The 22,478-nt window shown below is 32.8% G+C and overlaps 2 protein-coding genes across 2 annotated transcripts in view; one reads left to right on the top strand and one right to left on the bottom strand.

The window, feature by feature from the left end:
- Window positions 1–275: 275 nt before the first annotated feature.
- Window positions 276–16,977, bottom strand: LOC133173247 (sodium/bile acid cotransporter 7-like). Its single transcript, XM_061308228.1, has 11 exons — window positions 16,863–16,977; window positions 13,702–13,784; window positions 12,822–12,958; window positions 11,612–11,687; window positions 10,695–10,733; window positions 5,572–5,607; window positions 5,214–5,362; window positions 3,684–3,784; window positions 2,913–3,038; window positions 664–814; window positions 276–378 (listed from the first exon to the last, which is right to left on the bottom strand). Exons 1-11 carry the CDS (start codon window positions 16,963–16,965, stop codon window positions 354–356), a joined length of 1,026 nt encoding a protein of 341 aa, XP_061164212.1. The 5' UTR covers window positions 16,966–16,977; the 3' UTR covers window positions 276–353.
- Window positions 16,978–17,193: 216 nt separating this feature from the next.
- Window positions 17,194–22,478, top strand: part of LOC133173235 (pneumococcal serine-rich repeat protein-like) — a 29,577-nt gene continuing 24,292 nt past the window's right edge. Inside the window, exon 1 of the mRNA XM_061308210.1 lies at window positions 17,194–17,280. Coding sequence (XP_061164194.1) covers window positions 17,194–17,280 — 87 coding nt within the window. The remainder of the gene's footprint in view (window positions 17,281–22,478) is intronic.

The raw sequence follows: 22,478 nt of genomic DNA, 5'->3' as shown, positions 1-22,478 counted from the left end.
AGCATTTTTGGGTTTTATTTTTTATATGGTCTCGACTCGACAAATTTTGAACTTTTTATTTTTATTTTATTTCGTCCCCTCGACCCGACTTTTTCTTAAAAATTCCCGTTAAACAGAAAATAAAAAAACTCTGGCCTTACCACTCTGAATTGAAGTCTTTCACATTCCATAATGTTCCATAATAATGAATTCTTTGTAGTCTGGATTTCCTCAGTATCAGTTAGTGAGTATAAACTGATAGAAAAAATGATAATTAAAAATCAAAACTGTCCAAGTAAAAAGATATGTGTGTGTACAGTAAAGACTACAATATCTGAATGTTCTTGCTAAATGAAGAACTCTTCCTGGTTATTCTACACATGCTTTGCCATCATGTACCTGAAAAGAAGGATTTCAAGAATTAGGGTCACACCTTACTGGAAAGTGCTAATGGATGTCACAAGGATGGCAAAATTTTCAATCCATTCATCTCCATTTACATACATTTCTTGATCGTTTCTTATTCAATGAATTAAAAAAATGTTTAAATGTTTCTTGTAAGATGAAGAGAATTTATTGCTATTCCATAAGCATTGATTTCCATTTGGTAATCTGATTTAAAATTCCTTCATGTTTAGGACAGTTTTACAGAAAATGATTGTTAATCGGGGTAGTTTTACTGACCTGTTTCTTCTGGCAGAATACATCCACTCTTTGAGGGGTGGCACCAACAAGCCCCCCAGTAGGATCTGTGTAGGATGGTACACCAATAGGGGGATAGTGATCACAGACAAGCCTGGATCTCCACTGAACACAATTTTTATAATGGGAATACCTGTTAGTTAGACTTCGTTATAACAAATATGTCATTGTTCATACTGTAGATCATGATATTTTTGCAACACCTTATTTTCGCAAGTTAGTTTTTTGGTATTTCACCAATAAAGAGACTCGCATAATTACGTGAAAATAAAGTTCGATATATCTCACAAATAAAAAGTGAATTACAGTATTTATCTGTTAGGGTAGTAATGTACCAGTATGGTAACTTATTAAAATCTACTCTTATTGATATAAACAGCTGTAAATTTTACATTCAATTTTTAAGGAATATGACATCCTTACAGAAATTTATGAAACAGTAATAACTTCAGAATTAATTAACACATTAAACAACTTTTAGGATTTATTTGATTTAATCAAAGCCGTACTCTTGCTATTTCAAACTAGAACTGTCCTAAGAGGACTAATACCCCTGAGAGATGCTTACTTAAAAATACTTATGCAATATCAATGACCTTCATAGTATCATGACATACTTCTTGGTCACAATCACCTGTGTGTCATGTATGGTCCCCTGATACTGTTACAATAAAAAGTTATTTCTTTTAGAAATTTGCATTTTTGAGATCTTCAAAATTTGATACATCTGTAACTCATTGAGCTTGACTAAAATGACCTTTGATCAGGGTCATGTCAGAACACATGTTCATAAACAAACATTGGGGCATGAAGTTAGTTCTCTAAAAAAATTATGTTGGTGAAAAGAATTTTCCTTGTGACCTTGACTTTGTCCAATAACCATAGTGCAAATTTGTTAGTACACATCCTCTGGTCACAAACAACCTTTCTCAAAATCAAAGTAATGGCCAAGGCAACAATTTTATATCTCTAAAACCCATTGACTTGACCTTTTCCAAATTATGATTAGGGTCAGAACATACATGTAACTTTCAATCACAAGTAACCTTTATCTCAAGTATAAGTTTCTATATTTCTCCATTTCCAAGTTGGGGCAACAATGATTCAATACCAGGTACTTTTGTGCCCTGTGAACTTGTACAAAATGACCTTGATACGGGGTCACGGCACATGTCTAGACACAAAACTACCTTTGTGTAAGGCATGAGATTCAAAGGTGTTATGTCAAGACAAGAATTTCATTCCTCTTGTTCCTGTCAAAGAAGTTATGTACAATGAAATCTAAAATAAGTAAGTTTTAAAATTTTGGCAAATTTATCCAAAAATACCAGATGCACAAGTTCAAACGGTATTTATTGATTCTACAATTTTTGAAAAAAAAAATTGGAATAATTTCTGTTATTATACTTTCATGTAAAATACTAAAATTTGATTGGTTTAGATGCATTTAACAATTTGTAATGTTACCCTCAGCATTAGCAACATATTTGACGAGTAACACAAGGAATGTCACATGTGTGTAAATTATGCGCGTACAGTTCGCCATAGAATTCTCAAAACATGAGTAGAAGCCAAATAAACTTGACATCTATCAAACCTTGCGTCCATTGTAGCTTGATTGAAAACAACAAACGACAGACAAAAAATGTTCCAGAGTGCAGAAATAACAAAACTTTAGATGATAAAGGACTCTCTGAGTATCAATTAAACGATAAAGAGGTCATTAAATATTTTTCGAAGCTTTCTTATTGAGAAAAAAAGAAGATGAACTTAATGACCATCTCCGAATTTTTTCTTGCTCACATCCTAAATCAGTAAGGCATTCAGTATAATAAAATAAATAGTTCTAATCATGTTTTTGAGGGTAACAGTTGAAATTGACACCCCTCTGAAAACCATAGTCAACCTCTGCTGACACGTTGGTTGACAATGGTTTTCCTTGGGGTGTCAATTTCAACTGTTACCCTCAAACATATGCACTATTTAATATTTATATAATATCTCCAAAGAAATAAAGAAATAATGTCTACAGAAAGACAGTAAGACAGACAGGGTGATTCCAGAACCCCTCCCCCCCCCCCCCCCCCCCCCCCCACTTGGTTTAAAGGAGTATAAATATGTTGTTTAATTAAATTCCCTAAAATTAAACTATTAAATTCATGCAAAGATGCTATAATGTTTAACATATATATGAGTTATAACACTGATATTGATTTAGACAAATATCTGACCTAGAGTGAGTGACTTGTGAGTACTACAGAACATGAGGGCGGTGGTATCTGTGGGTTCAAAGTTCAGCCAAGGACGTGTAGTGACATAGAACACCATCCATAGCAATCCACATTGAAGGATAACAACTGAAACAATGTGTACTACATGTAGGAATGCAAAAGCTGGCAAATTCATCTTTTAAATCATAAAATGCAAAAATCACAATGCATGAGACAACAAGAAACTTTCTTAAATAAATTTTCTTTCCTTCACATAACCCTGCTTACCACTTTACAAGGCATCTGTGTTTCCTAAGAGGGGAAATGGGGCTCCAAGGTCATTTTTTTTGTTACTTTACATTACTTTGCATTGAGATGTAAAAACTCTGAAAATCCTTGGCGGAACTCCCCCCCTCCCCCCCCCCCCCACCACCACCACCACCACCAAAACACATGAAAATGCAGACCATTTCAGCATATACCTTGCAGGGCAAAATTTGACAGAAATAGCCTTTAATTAAACTTAACAATTTAATTGTCATTTATTCCAGTTGGAGTTATCTCTCTTATCAGAGGGTCGAGGAACCATAACAGCAAAAGAAACAGTGGAGAGGCTAAGAAAGGGCTGTAATCTACTCATGTTACAGGCAGATACAAAAGCAAATTTTATATGAAACTATTTAAGCATATTATTACAATTGTTTTAAAAATTAACTAAAACAATTATTAGTTTATCCTGACATATTATATTTTTTATTGCTGATATCCTTTTTTACAGAGAGATGTACTTACTAAGGAAGACAATGGAAATAAGACTGAGGAAATCCAGGTTAATCTCCGCATGTGAAAAGGTATCACAAAATGTGGTGTAGATGATCAGCAAAAGTATTACACTGTAATCAAAATATAAGTTAGTAAAGTATGAAGTAATGAAACCAAATTATCTAGTCAGTAAAAGAAGGGCACCAAAAATTAAAAAAAAAAAAAGAATCTTCACAGATTTTTTTCTCCTATACCTGCATTATGTGTCATCTGATTCCTGATATTAGCCCCTCCCTCACTGCAGAGTTCAGAATTTGAAAGAAGAGGCCCATGGGCCATGATGGTCACTTGAGTATCATGAGCATCTAAGATTAAGACCACTTTTAGCCCAAATGGAACTGGTTTTGTCTTATGTGATAAAATATTTTGCCATATATACTTTCCCCCATTGAGATCCTACTCAGCTATCTCCAGGAGGGCATGACTTGAACAAACTTGAATCTATGCTACCTGAAGATGCTGCTGCCTGAAGATATTGCATATCAATATGACTAATAACAGCCATGCTATTCTTGAAAAGAAGAATTTTAAAGATCATTTTTTCCCTAATTATTCCCATGTAAAACTTAAATCCCTTATTTTAACTACACTCCACCATCCCTTATTTTAACTACACTCCACCTCTGGAGGCATGATTTCAACAATCTGAATGTACACTATGTGTAAGGAAGTTTTCAGGGAAATTTCATCTTTTGTGGCCCAGTGATTCTTGAGAAGACACCCACCTTATTTTTAATTTTTTTTAGATTATCTCCCCTTTTAAGAAGTCATGATCCTTCAATGAGTAAATTCTAATCTCATTTATTTATGAATACTTTGTGGCAAGTTTGTTTGAAATTGGTACAGTGATTATGGAAATGTAAAGGTTCAAAAACTCAAAAACTGACAGAATGCCACCAACAACAGTGATCAGAGATGCTCACTTGAACCTTTTGTTCAGGTAAGCTTAAAATCAATCTACAGGGGAAAAAATAGGGTGTTAAACATAGACAATCAAAGATCACAAAACTCACCATCTTTAAGTAAGGCAAAGTTTTATACCAGTAGCATGATCAGTAAGATCCATTAGTTACATTAATATAAGTTCATTATAATTATAACCTTTCATAAGTCAACAAAAAATACATGTCATGCAGCATCATGTTATGGAGGATGGTTTGATCCATACAGCCTTTCATTATCTAGGATTTAATTAACCTGCTACAAAAACTTTAACATAGATACTCATCTGGAAAGCACAGGCCATATGCAGCATCTGAAGCAAGTCTGGTATTGGGCATCTCTTGATGCGGTATCCATGCAAGTTTGGCTCAGGTAAGATTCTACTTATTTGAAAATGAACCTGCTTTGAAAACTTAAACCTAATCACTTGTCCAGAAAATAAAGTCAATAAAAATAAAGGTCGTCATCCAATTGTTTTTTCCTCTTGTTGATCATACTGTGATGATTGTTTTATTGTGATGTAATGGGCTGAGATAATGTCATCATTTATCATGGTACCTGCCTATGCTCCCAAAAGGAATTGGATTTCTCTCTAACCATGTCCTGTATCGTCTCCTGATTAGCTGACCCCAAAACAAGGGCACTACAACGGTCAGCGACAGCTGTACAAAAATAGAACTGACTGGGACATCCACAGCTGACCCTACCTGGGGTATAAAAATGTGTCAAGGTCATTAGTAATAAGAACAGGTCTTATCACAATTCTTGTTATTATACTCATTAAAGTTATTTATGAAAACACAGAATATTGTTATACTTGTTAAAAGTTAATTATTAAAACACAGAATATTTAAAGTCTTCAAAATTGATCACTATCACAAATTTTAAATTAGCTCAATATGAGTAGATCACTTACATTAAGTAGTATCAAAGATGGTGTAACAAATATTCCCTACAAATAAAAATGAGTAATTCATTTATTTTATTATTTATATACATGTACTCTCAATTTTTGAATTAAGTTCTTCTGTCATTGATTTTCAATATCAACAAGAGGCCCAATGGCCTTAACGGTCACCTGAGTATAATACAACAATTTAGAAGTTAAATACACTGACAGATGAAGCATTGTTGCCCTAAAGCAAGAGAAGTAGGAAGATCAGGATCAACAAAATAATTAGTCTAGTATTCAGTATCAACTCATAAATTAAGTTCTAATCTGTCCCCCACTTAACACTATCACCAAGCAGGCTATTAACAAACTATTAGTGCTTCTGTACTATTTTAAAACCCATATTAAGACCTCTAGCACTGACCTCTCTTATGGTCTTTGAAGAACTTTTAATATGATATTTTTGTCTCATTTTTATGCCCCGCCATGAATATGGCCGGGGCATATAGTGTTTGTCATGTCCGTCTTCCGTCCTTCCGTCCTTCCGTCTGTCCTTCCATCACACTTTGCGTTTAGCTCTGTTCAAAGCTCAGTTTCAAAGAAACTATCCAAGATATTTTTATCAAACTTCATATGCTGATAGATATTGATGAGGGCTATGCAACTGCATCAACATTTTTTGACCTTGACCTTTCCTTTGACCTTGACCTCACTTTTCTTAAATTAGTGTTTAGCTCAGTTTTAAAGATACCATTCAAGATAGTGTAATCAAACTTCATATGTTGATACATACTGATGTAAGCTATTCAATTGCATCAACATTTTTTTGACCTTGACCTTTATTTTGACCTTGACCTCACTTTTCTTAAATTAATGTTTAGCTCTGTTTTAATGAAACCATTCAAGATATTTTTAACAAACTTCATATGCTGATACATACTGATGAGAGCTATTCAACTGCATCAATATTTTTTACCTTGACCTTTCCTTTGACCTTGACCTCACTTTTCTTAATTTAGTGTTTAGCTCAGTTTTAAAGATACCATTCAAGAAAGTGTTATCAAACTTCATATGCTGATACATACTGATGAGAGCTATTCAACTGCATCAACATTTTTTGACCTTGACCTTTCCTTTGACCTTGACCTCACTTTTCTTAAATTAGTGTCAAACTTCATATGCTGATACATACTGATGAGAGCTATTCAACTGCATCAATATTTTTTGACCTTGACCTTTCCTTTGACCTTGACCTCACTTTTCTTAAATTAGTGTTTAGCTCAGTTTTAAAGAAACCATTCATAATATTTTCATCAAACTTCATATGCTAATACATACTGATGTAAGCTATTCAACTGCATCAACCTTTTTTGACCTTGACCTTTCCTTTGACCTTGACCTCACTTTTCTTAAATTAGTGTCAAACTTCATTTGCTGATACATACTGATGAGAGCTATTCAACTGCATCAATATTTTTTGACCTTGACCTTTCCTTTGACCTTGACCTCACTTTTCTTAAATTAGTGTTTAGCTCAGTTTTAAAGAAACCATTCATAATATTTTCATCAAACTTCATATGCTAATACATACTGATGTAACCTTTTCAACTACATCAACATTTTTTGATCTTGACCTTTCCTTTGATCTTGACCTCACTTTTCTTAAATTAGTTTCTGAATCAAACGTCATATGCTGATACATACTGATGTAAGCTATTCAACTGCAGCAATATTTTTTGACCTTGACCTTTCCTTTGACCTTGACCTCACTTTTCTCAATTTGTGTTAAAATGTTGCATTACTAATATACCCTTGGCGGGGCATTCATGTCCTATGGACATATTTCTAGTTATTTATCTATTACTTACAGGTCTACCTGATTATTAAAACTAAGAAGTACTTTTTTAATTATACGATAAACATTCTTGCATAATTATCTTATTCTATTAACCTTTCAAATACATTATTTACAGTGATTAATTATCAAAGGTGAATGGAAAAGGGGAATAACTTCTCTCTGTAGAATACAAATTAATAGAGCCCTGCCCAGGACCAGAATGCTTAGATGAATGGTCCAGATGTTTAAAAATCTGGTAGAAATACGCTTACTCATATCATTTAAACTTTTACTCAGTTTGCTTCCGATATGCCCAGAAGCAGAGAATTTCACAGGTACAATGCATTTTCACTACAGATTCAACAAAGCCTTACCCTAACACCAGAACCCAAGACCAAGGGTCAAGAAATTTACAAATTTGGAAGAGTTACCCTCATCATCATAACTATGGACTTCAAAGAATTAACACTTTTCCACTATATTATCAAAAGCCCCCCCCCCCCCCCCCCCCCTCGTTATGCCAGAACCCCTGACCCGAGGACCACAAGATTTAAAAATTCTGTTCGAAGCTCCCATTTTCATCACAGCTAAGCAATTTATTTATCAGCTCAACACTAAGGAGCAGACAGGATTAATTAATGATTAATTAATAGAATTAATGCTTTTTCACTATATAATCAATAGAGCCCCCCCCCCCCTCTTCAAGAACCCCAAAAACTGAGGCCATATATTTAAAAATTTTGGAAGAGGCATCCTTGTCTATCATAATCATGCACTTAGTTTGTTTAAATAATCTCCAGTAGCAGAGAAGAAGATTTTGAAAGAATCAATGCATTTTCACTATATAATCAATAGAGCCCCACCCTAACACCAGAACCCCTGACCCTGGGGCCATGAAATTCACAATTTTGGAAGAGGTACTCTTGCTCATCATAACTATGTACTTTGTTACTTTATTAAATATCCAGAAGCAGAGAAGAAGATTTTCAAAGAATTAATGCATTTTCACTATATAATCAATAGAGCCCTGTCCTAACACCAGAACCCCTGACTCTGGGGCCATGAATTTCACAATTTTGGAAGAGGCACTCTTGCTCATCATAACTATGTACTTAGTAACTTTATTTAATACCCAAGAGCAGAGAAGAAGATTTTCAAAGAAATAATGCACTTTCACTATATGATCCATATAGCTCCACCCTGGGGCCAAAACCTCTGACCCTGGGGCCATGAATTTCACAATTTTGGTAGAGGGCTCAATGCTTATTACAATGATGCCAACAGTTTGACTGCTTGATGTCCAGGAGTAAAGAAGAAGATTTTTAAAGATTGCATTATTTTTGGTGGTTTTAGCCCAACCCCTCAGGCCCCGGGGGGACAGGGACCATGAAATTCACAATTTTTGTTCCTCTTCACCCATAGATGCATTATACCAAATTTGGTTGAAATTGGTTGAGCGGTTCTAGAGAAGAAGTTAAAAATGTTCAAAAGTTCACGGACGAAAACAGATGGCAATAGGTCACCTGAGTGACTCAGGTGACCTAAAAAATTAATTTTTACAACAAGTTGAACTTTGGAATCTCTAACATCACTATCTTGAATACCATGGATATGTTGAATCAAATTGGATAATAATTTGTGGTATGTGTCAAATTTTTATTCCACTTCTGCTGCGTTTAACCTAGGCATGTCTCCAATCAATTCATTTACAAATGTTTTATTGATTTTATAGAACAAGAATATTAGTTAAAGGCATGGTGTTTCTGAAAAATTTCCTGTGACAGGAAAGTGAACTCATTGCACAAGTTCGCCTATTTGTCACTGCTTGTTTGGTTTAATTAATCATTTGAAGACATAAGATAACTAGAATTATGTCCATAAGACATGACGCCTCACCCAAGGGTACATTTGTGTTGGAACATGAAATGTGATGTACCTTCTTTGGGCAGAAATAAAAGTAAAATGTGACAAGGTAAGAAAATAAGTATGCAGTTGTCTTGCTCTCACCAATATGTATCTTAGTATATGAAATTTGATTTTAAAAATCTTCAAAAAAGAAGTTCAAGGTTATTGGAAGGTCAAAGTCATAAGAAAGGTCAAGGTCAGAAAATTAGACTTTAACAATATGTAAGTGTATAAAGTTTGAATAAAATATCTTGAAGAGTAAAGTAATGGTGATAGGGAAGGTCAAGATCAGAAAATTATGATCAGTTGAATACTGTAGAAGCACAAATTTTCGTAGGGATAAACTCTCGTTGATTTGTCATCTAAAAAGGTTTTGTGGGCATTAAATTTCGTTGTTTGGAAAGTAACCCTATACAATAGATAGTCATATAAAGATTTTGTGTGGGATTTGATTTCGTTGATAATTGTTAACAACAAAATAAACAAAATTTAATCCCCAATGAATATTTCTGCTTTTACAGTATCTTACAGCATCTTTTTAAGGGGGGTGATGAAAATATCATGAACAGTTTATTTGAAAGTAAGATAAATATAAAAAAGAAATAGTGAGGTTAAGGTCATAGGGAAGGTCAAGATCAGAAAATACTTCAGTAAACATTGTTGAAAGGTTCCCATCGAACTGTATCAGTGTATTAGATCTCTAATAGTTACTTTCAAATTGATCATCATGAGCTTCATCCTAACACAAAATAGGGAAATAGAGTATATTGAGGTTAAGGTCACAGGGAAGGTCAAGGTCAGAAAAATCATAAAATAGTTGAAAAGTTCCCATCAATATGTATCGAGTGTATGAGTTTTGAAAAAAAAATATCTTGTAATGAATACATGCACTTTGAAACTGAGCAAAATGGGAATAGTGAAGTCTAGGTCAGGGAATAGTGAGGTCTAGGTCACATGGAAGGCCAAAAATATCTTGTAATGAATACATGCACTTTGAACTGAGCAAAATGGGAATAGTGAGGTCTAGGTCACATGGAAGGCCAAGGTCAGAAAAATATGCCATAGTGGAATAGCTGTCACCAATGTGTATAACTGTATAAATTTTGGTTAATGTATCTTGAACAGTCTCTTTTAAATTGAGCTAAACACAAAGTGTGATATGTGGATCGACAGATAATTTGCTATCTTTCAAAGGTCAATTCACAAAAATTTCCAGCTGCTGAAAATACCATTATATGTTATTTAAACAATGTGTTTCACTGTCTTGTACATTATTTTTAGGAAATGAAAGTGACAATTAAAAAGATGAGATCATGGTGAAATTCACACCCACAACAAAGTTTGTTCTGAGGTTTAAGAAGGTGTACTGGCTGTTCTAGACAAAGCAATTATGTAAATCACTCACCACAAAACTTCCAACTGCAGAATTAAATATTGCTGCTGCCTAAAATATTCAAAAATTTATTTTTAAATAAATCTTTGAACTTCAAGCGTAAAAGTACAGTACATAGGGAATATTTAATTAAGTTTGCTAATAAACTAGCCCAATGGCACAGGCACTTGACGTTTTTAAACCTTTCTCTTTATTGATAAAAATATCCCCACTCTATAATTATTATAGTATGGGGATATTTTATCAATAAAGAGAAAATTTTAAAAACGTCAAGTGCCGGTACCCAATGGTCATGGAGGGCCAGAATGGTCCAAGTTGAAAGTGGTACGTTTTTTTTTAGTCATGAATTTTTTTTTTCTTATTAAAGACAGCATAGTATAATTGATGAACTAGATTAAATAAGCAGTAAATTTTAATTTATAAACAAATTTTTTCCCAATGTTAGTTATGTTACATTGTTGCCCATGAAGACTGCAGATTACAAAGCTTTCAACATTTTAATCAAATTTACTTTAAAGGGCTGATGACATGTTTTCAACATACCAGTTTTTGCACCTCTGCATAATATACAAAAAATATTTATTAATATCACTTATATCTGGTTTCTAAAGTGTTTTCAGAATGTCTGAAAAAATATATAAAGCAAAAATCATAATATCAGCAAGTCAAGTGATTTCCAGAAAGATTATATAGGAAATACCACCCCCTTCAGTCTTGTACAAATGGCTGGTAATGTACCTCAACTTTTTGTTTGGAAACTTAGTAAAGAAGCACTACTAATCAATCACAGATTCTTGGGAAAAATTATATATTATTGAGGAACGTGTTATCTGACCTTCAATCAAAGTTACTAGACTAGTAATTATTGCTACTGTAAAAACAGTATGATTATTGACTTTATAATTAACAGTGAGGAATTAAAGAAACACCTCATTTCCAGACACTGCCTTTGTTAGTATGACTGCTGATGATACTGGAGGAGGCATACATCCTAGAACCAACAGTCTGGAAAATAAATCAATGTACTTAAAGAATTAACGGTCTAAATCAAAGTACTGTAAACTAACAGCCTACACCTAATAAAAAAAAATCTATGTACTGAAAGTACAAACAGCTTAGAACAAATAAAAAAAAATCAATGTACTGAAAATACTAACAACTTAGAACCAATAAAATAAATCAAAGTACTGACAGCCTTGAGGCTATATTTTGGGAATTAAAATAAATCAAGGTACTAAAAGCACTGAAGAGTCTGGAGAAAAATAATATATATATATATATATATATATATATATATATATATATATATATATATATATATATATATATATATATATATATATATATATATATATATATATATATAATAAAAGGTACTGAAAAAAGGTCTTGTCACAAGGAATACACATTTTAAATATGAAAGCCATAGCTCCAACCAATCAAAAGATACGGGCAAGATTAAAGTTTTTGCAGACAAAAAGACAGCTAGACAGACGGACGGACAGGGCAAAAACTGTATGTCCCAGAATCTTCGATTATGGGGGCATAAAAAGTATACAACTACAAAGTGTTACTGTGTAAAAAGCATCATTGAATTTAGTAATTTATCAAATCTCACTTAATACATACATTGCAATATAAATAATGATTGATACACAAAGCACAAAAAGATCTAATTTCTTTCAAAAGTGCTTGACAATGTCCTCTTCTTAATAGCAAATATTCTTTTGACTTATAATGATTGAAGGGTTCAAAAATATCACAAATCATATCTTAAAACATTGAATGAAAATTGTCACTCAGAAAGATAAATACATGTGTACATGCTCTTTCCAAGAGTTATTTTTCCCTTAAGTTCAGTACAGTAAAACAGTTCTAGTGAACACACTTACAGTGAATTCATGCTTACAGGGAAGTGATTTTCAACCTTCATGGTTTCATAATATTGAAATCTTAACAGACATGGCGAATTACATTTTTAATGAATAAAAATTACTCATCCCTGGCATTTTGCCATAAGTGTGTTGTACTGTACTTTGTAATCTTGAGATTCATGGATGCTGTGATATGATCTTTTCATGCTTCTTTGACCAACCAATTAACAGAATTATTATTGTTACTTATAATTTGTATATGTACCCTTGTAGGAGGAGCTTATCGAAGGGTCCATCTTTCATCAAAGATACCAGAATATTTATCAGAAAGGGGAAAATAAGGAACGTCCATCCCTGGATGAAGAGGTGGAGTTTGAACTGTACTAATGCTCTCGTCAAGTCCTACAACAGAGAAAGGTAAGACAGTTTTAATACTTTTATATTACATAAAAGACATCAATCACCTCTATAAAAAATATATATTATACATAGGTACTACATGAATGATCAAGATAAAAAGGGATACCCCACTAAAAAAAAATATTGGGTCATGGTTTTTTTTCATTTCAGAGAGCCCATATAGGAGATATAATGTTTTCTTTCTATGACCTTTAATTTTTCCAAATGATATTTAAGTTAAAGACATGCTCAGACAATCTGCTATACATTCAATGTTCCTCCCTTAGACAACATGAAGATATGGATCAGAGAATTTAAACTTTTTCTACTTACTGCCAGTGATATGACCTTTGATTTAAGGCATGGCACATCTGCAGTTTAGAAATTACCTCACTCCTCAGTGATATCCCACTGTTAAAAATTACCTCACTCCTCAGTGATGTCCTATTGTTAAATATACCTCCCTCAGTGATGTCCTACTGTTAAAAATTACCTCACTCCTCAGTGATGTCCTACTGTTAAAAATTACCTCACTCCTCAGTGATGTCCTACTGTTAAAAATTACCTTACTCCTCGGTGATGTCCCACTGTTAAAAATTATCTCACTGTTCAGTGATATTCCACTGTTAAAAATTACCTCACTCCTCAGTGATATTCCACTGTTTAAAATTACCTCATTTCTCAGTGGTGTCCCACTGTTAAAAATTACTTCACTCTTCAGTGATGTTCCACTGTTTAAAAATTACCTCACTCCTCAGTGATATCCCACTGTTAAAAAAGATGATGGCTACAGCAAGAAATTTGACTGTTATTTCTGGTCTCAGAATACCTAAGACAAAAAAAGATACAGTTATCTTCTCATGGCAATGTAAAATATGCCAATACAATTACCCTGTGGATTCACTTAAATCATGGATTGCCAAGCTTATAGTGTGCTTATGAACCTATAAAATGTAAGCCATAACAATACATTGAAATAATTTTACTTTAACTTCCAATTTATGATATTCATATCCTGTAATTCTGCATCTTCCAAACTCAAGGGTTTCCAATCCACTCCGCTCCACATAAACCCTTGACCAAACAGAGTTAAAGGGTTTTTATCACGTTTCAAAATTTTTTGATATGACAAAGTCTACATGCTATTAAAATCATATATTTAAAAATCTTTGCTAGAAAATTAATATTTTTGATGTTTCGGCGATTCAAAGTTTGAATTCCTCAATATGCATATTTTGATCGCCGATGTTACGCGCCATTGCTCTGACGTCATAGGTGTCAATCCTGGTCAAGCAAAGTACTTATTGTGTATACAAAAGGGCTCATTTGTTGTGTCTTTTAAACCTGTTAGAAAATAATTAAGTGATAACTGAATAATTGACAACTTGTAAGGTATAATTTATGGCTTTATGGTGCACAAATGTGCACAAGGAAGGTTTTAAGAAGAATTTTTTCTTCACATTTCATGGACTTGGTCGAGGCCTTTCTCTGCAAATGCGTTGGCATTTATCTCCATTCAGAACAATCGTTTATGCCCGATCGATCACGATTTTTTTCTGTCCTATAAAATATTTTAAGGAAAGATACTTTTTAAAAAAATAATAAATGACAAACATGCATTTCTTTTTAAAGTCGCACAGAATCTAGTAGGAATGCTGTAAACTTCGTAATGGCGTACGGCGCCATTGAAGAAGTGTCATTTCTAGTACATGATATTCACTGCTAGAACAGATAGAAGATATACAGGATTTATTTATTTATAATTAATTAAAATAATAACAAAGAAGAATTTAATATTCCCATATTTATAAATGTTTACGAAGTTAAACTTTAGTAATTCGTTCTATTTAGTTGAAGTCCCGAGTTGTCAACGGCTTCGTCTTCGGTGACCTCTTTCCAATTGTCGGCATATTTTCGGGTTATTTCTCTCTGCTAGACTTTCATACCTTAAAGATTGAATATAGTCTATGTCAAATTTTCAACCGGCCATATCCTGTATTCTATTCATTTAGCGTAAAAATCTATTCAATATATTTCTTTTCTTAGGATAAGCTTTACGAGTTCTATTGACCATTGACACCTATGACGTTTCAGTACCACGTGACCCCTATCTAATTAGTGGAGATTTTTACTTCGAGGACCCTATATTACGGACGTTTTAACGTCTAATTACAGCCGTTTTCAACATTTTTTCATAATTTAACGATAAAAAAATGTTTCAAGAACATAATAGTGTTTCATTTTTAAGAAATTTAGATACGTGATAAAAACCCTTTAAGTTTGACAGTGATGTCTCTATATGAGCAAAAAATTTATTTGATGGGGTATGTGATAGTCACTGTGGCCCCAAACCAGAGTGCACCATACATGAGTGCCCTAATTTTTTAAGGGGGTCAGAGTCAATAATTAATCAACAAAAACATTTGAAACACATTTTTTTTTTCAAGGGAGAATGCAAGAGTTGAAACATTGATTGATGATGTATGAAAGAATATTTTGTAATATTTATGATCTGCATGGCTTTCATATGAACATGAGTCAATGGCAGCATAGATCCAAAAGAACTGTGCACATGAAAATAAGTAAAATATATATACCTTTAAATTTTATTATTTAGTTCATAAAAAGTTATTGTATTATAGGCATCACTGTTATAATGGACAGGAAAATCAATTATTTGGGGTGCTTATTAAATGTATTTGGGGTGCTCGTCAAATTATGAAATGAATTTTGGGCACTTATGCATGTACTTGGGAGTCTGTAAAAAAAAAAAAAAAAAAAAAACTTGGGGGCACTCATGTTCTGGTTTGGGGGAAAAATGACAGAAACCCATTTGCTGTCATGAATTTAATTCCTCAATAATCAATTATTGCCACAATATATGAACAATATGAATATATATGGATTCATATAAAACCTTTAGATGCAGTTTAAAGTATATACATGTATCAATGTATTGAATAAATGACACTGCACAGGTATTTGGGTCTTGGTTTATAAATACATATACCTACTGATATGTTAAAAAAGTACTCATTTTACATATCAATAGGTATACAACTTCAGGTCTATGATATTTATAAAGCAAGACCCAAGACATGAAGTACACAGGTCCAGTGCAATCAGTACATTTAGCTACGTAGCTAAAATTACCTACCTTAGCTTAATTTACCTACCTCAGGTAGCTTTATTTAGCTATTTCAAGGCAACTTTTCACAATTTTGCTTTTTATTTTAAAAAGACAAAAAGTCGCAAGTAAATGTCTATTAATATTTATTCTAGGTATTATTTAAAAGCAACCTGAACCAGAGATAGTTTTAAAATTGCTGCGTTTGAACACTTTTAAGGAAGATATGTATTTCCATTGTTTGAGTAACTGTACATCACCTTGTGTGCGATGAGGCGTGGATAAGTATGATTTACTTCACATTGTGCTCAGGTTAACCAAAACTGGTTTTCTTTGTTATTTCACTCAAGAAGTAACTGTTAGATCACAAATTAACTGTTGTTTTGGTTGCCCCAAAACTTTTAGAATTTTGATTGCAATTGCGCAGAAAAAGACACATCTCCAAGAGTGTTTTTTTCATGAATTGTTTTCAAATGAGTTCAAAGTTGAAAATTATCACTGCATCAAAGTGCAATTTTCTGCACTTTCTGGGAAAAATGCTAATTTAAGAAATAAGTTTGATTTAGTAGCTAAATAAAGCTACTTCAGGTAGGTAAATAAAGCTATGAAGGTAATTCAAGCTATGTAGCTAAAGCTAGTGATTGTACAAGACCTGGTACACTGTGCCCTACTGCAACACTACTCTTCATGACAGACACAAAGTCCACGTGTGAAACAGCTGTGTGAAGACATTGTCTAAATGATTCAAGTACTTGAGAGTGTAGACAGACATTATACAACCTCCTTTTGCTCCTATACTTGGTGCAGTACTAGCTAAACAAATAGCAAAAAGTATGCCGCAGAGGAACCAGTTTGTGCGAATAAAATGTGGAACAATTATCATTTCATCACCGGAAGTGCCTTGGAACTCAGTTGTTAAACGCGTAGCATGAAAGTAGATTCAAAAATTATTATGTGACACATGGACAAATAATTTGGCTGTCGAACATTCGGTCTGTATAATTTGAAGTTGTCATTTTATAAAATTATTGTTGATAAAATTTACTCTTATTATCTGATATTTTCTGTTATGTGTATAATTAATGCGCTACTTCCGCTTGCAGTTTAAAAGATGGCGGCTGACGTGAGAGCAAGACAGGACAAGTACCAAACAATAGCATTTACTTTGCCAATTTCCTGCCAGATATGCTTGGGAAAGGTATTGTGTACATAAAATATTTGTGTTTTTAATTACAATAAGATAAAAGATGTCAAAATTTTGCACAGTTATTTGCGACAAGCAGGGTTAGCAGTGGTTTCCAAGGACTCGTTTTTTCACGTGTAGTTGGTACATGATCCTTTAATAAACACGAATCGTAATGTAGAATTTTATTTTTTTATTTATTTTTACAGTTAATATTTTGTTTATTTGATTGCATGGCAACATCACTGTAATTTGATCGCCAGATGCTAACATTGAATTTATGTTGTAAATTAACATTTTGTACAAAGTACAATGCATGTGCATGTCGAGGTACTTGTGTAGTTTTAAGCTCCCTGAATGTTATCCTTGTATCAGTTCAAAAAAAACTTGAGTTAGTAAATATTAAATGATATTTTTATGGTTTAACTGTTTAGATGAGCATATTGGTGACATTTATCATCTAAGCTTCTATAAAACACATTAGGTCTTCCTGTTCTTACTGCACAACATATTTCAATACTTTCAGTTACAATTAGAGATCAGATATTTTCAAGTGGAAGTTATGCTAATTATAGAATTGTTGTATTGATCAACATTTTTTTACATCTTTGGAGCCAGAAATGTAACATATACCCAGCATTTTGGAGGATTTCACTTTTCCATGACAGGAAATATGCATTGTATCAGGGCTCGACATTAACTTTTTTTCCTATTTTTCCATTCGGACAAGTGACCAAGACATTTACTTGTCCAAATTTAAACTTCGCTTGTCCGAAAAATTTTCAATAAATATCTAATACTGTCAACTGGAAAACTAAAATAAAGTCCATTACACATGACATGTGCTTGAATTGATTCGTGATGTTATTGATAAATACAACAAACACATAAAATGAAATTTTATCTAGTCTTTCTGGTCTGACAACAACATAAATGTCCACAAGTGAACCAAACTTCGTCAAGTTCGTAAGTTCCATGCCTTTTCAGTAGTATGCAATTAGTGAACTTCGATCCCGATTGAATGTGAACTCAATTAATAGCGATCACTATGGGGATCGAAGTCTGGTTTTTATGTACAGTTCCATCTTGAAACTAACGATTAACTATCAACAGTCGTTTTTTTTAATTATTTAGAGACTCCTATATATTAAAATGCACTTGTCCAGTCGGACAAGTGCCCAGCAATATTCACTTGTCCGTAATTTTTTTTCACTGGTACCGGACAAGCCCTGTGTATGCAAGCTGTATTTCCATAACAAAGTCTGGAAAAAAGCAAATTTTTTTAACAAAAAATGTTTAATCTACAATCTTATATAAGCAATATCCATTAAATCAAAGTGAGTTTACATTTTGCTGAACTTTTAATTATTGTTACTGCGAGATCTAGTGGTGTTCCAATCATCGATTATAATCGAAAATCAGTCGATTGCTGGCATAATCCAAGCGCTCAATTACAAATTTTTTATTCTGATAAATCGGGTTAATTATTTTATTTTAAAAGCGTAATAGTTTTTAAGCCAAATATTCCAGCCGCAGCTTTTCTATTAACTTATTTGTGTATCGTAATGGCACAGACGAAGAGACATTGTATTCATACCCGGGTAACAAGGCTCATTCCGGGGTATGGACGTACTTTGGATTCTACAAAATGAGTGTAGAACCAGCTTGACTAGATAGAACATTCTGTCGTTAAAATGATATTGTCCTAAGGACTAGGGGTTGTTCCGAGACAAAGTTATTCCAACTACAGCTGGACCACCACAGAAAGTAGTTATTCAACCATTCTTACCATTTAATAAACTAAAATTGACAGACTTTGTAAATGTCCGATTATAATTGATAATTAGTTAGTTACAGTAGCCTGACCATCGATTATGAAATTCTTACCGATTCCCATCACTAGCGAGATCAAATCAGTGAGATGCATTGGCGTTGCATTGTGGGTCTCGAGGTAATTGCGGAAAAAAATTTATTTGGATCATTGTGCACAGTCCAAATTTTCTCTTCACCTAGGCATTATTATAAGAGTTCGCAGTTTAAATGGTGGTTTGTGCCACTCGCTGCAATCATTATTACAATATATATGTCAGATGGTGAAACCACTGGGGCAAGGGGGTGTGTTTGAAATACAATCTACACCTCTTGATTAGTACATCTGCCGTTTCATTTTGCATAATTCATGCAATGATGCGGATTGCCTGAAATCACTATTGTTAGAAAACTTTTCTAGTTTAGAGAACTTGCTGTGCTTACCAAGAATGTGTCTTTAATTTTATAGTTCCCAATGGAAATATATCTCCATACAATTGAGTAGAAACTGGTATGCATGTAGTACTACCTGTACTGGGTTTAATGCATTTAAAAAAAAAAAAAATAAAATATTATTCTAATGAGGCTCCCTTGCATCTAATATGAAGTTGGTTCTCTTTTCCTTTTGATACATCATCAAACATCTTGTTGCTTGTGACGTCAGATGGTTGCTCTGGATTTTTGTAATTTTCTTTTAAATATTCTTCATACACATGCAGATTTAAATTGATTTAAATTTTCTTACTTGTAATTCTGTTGAAATCAGTTAGTTTACTTACCTTTCTTTTTTTTTATTTATTCTTTTTTTTTTCTCCTTACCATAATGAATATATATAGACTGAAAATGTAGGTATAATCAGTCCAGATATCCACTAAAGTCAACGAAGCAAAGAAATATAATACATCAAAAAGAAAAAACTTTAATATGAGGTTTTCAAAAAACAATTCAGATAAACATCAAAATACTAAAAGATTTTTAATAGACTTGTAAAAAGTCTTTTCACAGGGTTTAATAGTGAATCTATGATTTTTTTTAAAGACTAACCTAGTAAAACAATTTTTCTTTTAAGGAATTCACAAAATTGAAAATTGTAATGGGACTAAAATTTTGCATAATTTTTTTTTTTTTTTTTTTTTTTTTTTTTTTTTTTTTTTGACACTGTATTTTCCCATAATGATTTCTCCTTAAAATTTTCAACATGATGAAATACAGAAAAATTTTCTAAAATCACAATGGGTATAAGAGAATAAAGCTGCATTAAAACAGAATATGTGGTGGATCTTTACTTCATTTATGTCCTCTAGAACATTTTCAATTTGACCTCATTTCAAATTTAGTCCATAGTGCCTGACAAGGACTTAGTAAGTATGAGGAAAAATGCACAGATAATATCAAAATACAAGTATTAAAATTAATCATGCTTCTTATTTAATCTTGTAAATGTATTATTAAATGTTCTGCATTTATTTATTGTTTTATTTTTTCTCTTTATGTACAAATCAATTATTTCCTAAATGTCATTTTTACATGGTTTTAATTAGGGTATTGGCACTATATCACAATGAATACTATAGATGTACTTTTCTGCTCTTAATACCCTTAGACAAAGAAGTTTGAAAATTGTCTGTTTTATAGGGTAAGTCAGGGTAATTTCGACCACCGTTTAATTTCGACCACAGGAACACAACACTACACGAAGATCTACGGAAATGTTGAGACATGTTTAATTTATTCGGAATTATAGAAAACTATTCTTCAAATTGTGTGTCCTAGTGTAATTATTCATCGCAAATATGGCTTGATCAGTGATATAAATAATATTTTTACTATTATTTATGTCTCCAGTTTGACGTTCGAAGTCCCCGTCTTCAATGCGCTTGATTTATCAAGGAAATGCAAGAGAGACAACTCGTACAACCTCTTTTTAAGTTTAACCTTGTTCAACAGTCTACAGCATGAATTAAATTAAAATTGTTTTATTTTTTCTTGGAATATCTTTAAGTTGCAGAATTGTACAAATTTATCTTGGATATCTATCAAAATGCACAAGAAACGTCCATTTGATTTTGGTCGAAATTACCCCTACTGATTTTAAGGACGCGGGGTAAATTCGACCACTTATTCAGAAATATGTGTAAATTGTCTTTAACAGCTGTTTAATGCAATGCAGAGTTAGATCTTCAAAAAAAAAAAAAAGATTATACTGTATATGTACAATATTATCTACCTATAACCTTTTATATTTAAAAAAAAATATGTCAGATTAATTAACATATGCATACCTAGCTATATACTAGTATATTGTCCGGGCCGTTCACGAGGGTGCATCACTAATCGACGTGCGAGAGAACACGGAGTCGGCACTGGCTATGAAATAGCACATGGCGAGAGCAATCCAAAAGTTTCCAAACCCGTCAAATTAACAAAATAGAGGATGCAGGCAATATTAATTGTATGTAAAAAAAAAAATAAGGTTTTTGTAAATTTTTTTCATTATTACGAATGCCTAAACTTTGACGGATAAGACTGGGGCTATCGAAAAACCAACGAACCAGTTCGTATTAAGATCGTATCACACAGTCCAGGTACACAAATCCAAATAGTACCCAAAATATCAGAACAACACCCAAAAGAGCCACAAGTATCTTGAAACAAAGGAACAAAAAACAAAACAATAAAAAAAACACTATGATGTAACACGTTATTAATGATTTGTTTGAGTTTGGTTTTTTTCGGGGGGGGGGGGGGTTTAAGAGGACTTTGCTTTTGTAAATCCTTATTTAATTGACTTGATCGAATTTCTCAGGATTTATCTCTTCAGAATTTAAAAAAAACACGTAAAATACGTAATACAACGATTTCCAAATGAATGTGTAACTGGTAAAAATTAATGAAGAAAAATATACGCAATTCTAATGCTATGCTCAAACCTTATACATATATATACAATCTGAATGATTGTGTTGTGAAAAGACGATATTAAATAAAATCACTTTTGGGTTTTACATATTAAAAATCGTATCAAAGAAATTATTTGTGGAATCTGAGAAAATTTCATCTATTTGCATAACTATATATATCACAATTTTAAAATATAGAGTTGGCGAATTAAAAGCAGAATTTAGAATAAGGAATAAGAATTAAGACGTCAATAACACAGCATAAAAAAGCTTAAGTAACCCAAACCCATTTCTTTACTGTATGGATACTAGTACTTATCCATTTTAATCTTTTTATTGAGAGAGATAGAGATAGATACACGTATTTTCTAAATAAGGCAATATAGTTTCTCGGACGGGACCATAAATTTTGAATAAAGTGCGACAGGTAAAGTTTACTTGCATTGCAAGAGTTATCTTTCTTTTTGATGTTTGTTGTGGTCGAAATTACCCCGAGGCCGGTC

The sequence above is a fragment of the Saccostrea echinata genome, unplaced genomic scaffold, assembly GCF_033153115.1.
Source record: "Saccostrea echinata isolate AGI-Se365-2 ecotype Australia unplaced genomic scaffold, CSIRO_AGI_Sech_v1 ptg000056l, whole genome shotgun sequence".
NCBI lineage: Eukaryota > Metazoa > Mollusca > Bivalvia > Ostreida > Ostreidae > Saccostrea > Saccostrea echinata.
Note: the sequence above shows the minus strand (reverse complement) of the source record. Positions and strands in the feature narration are given on the sequence as shown.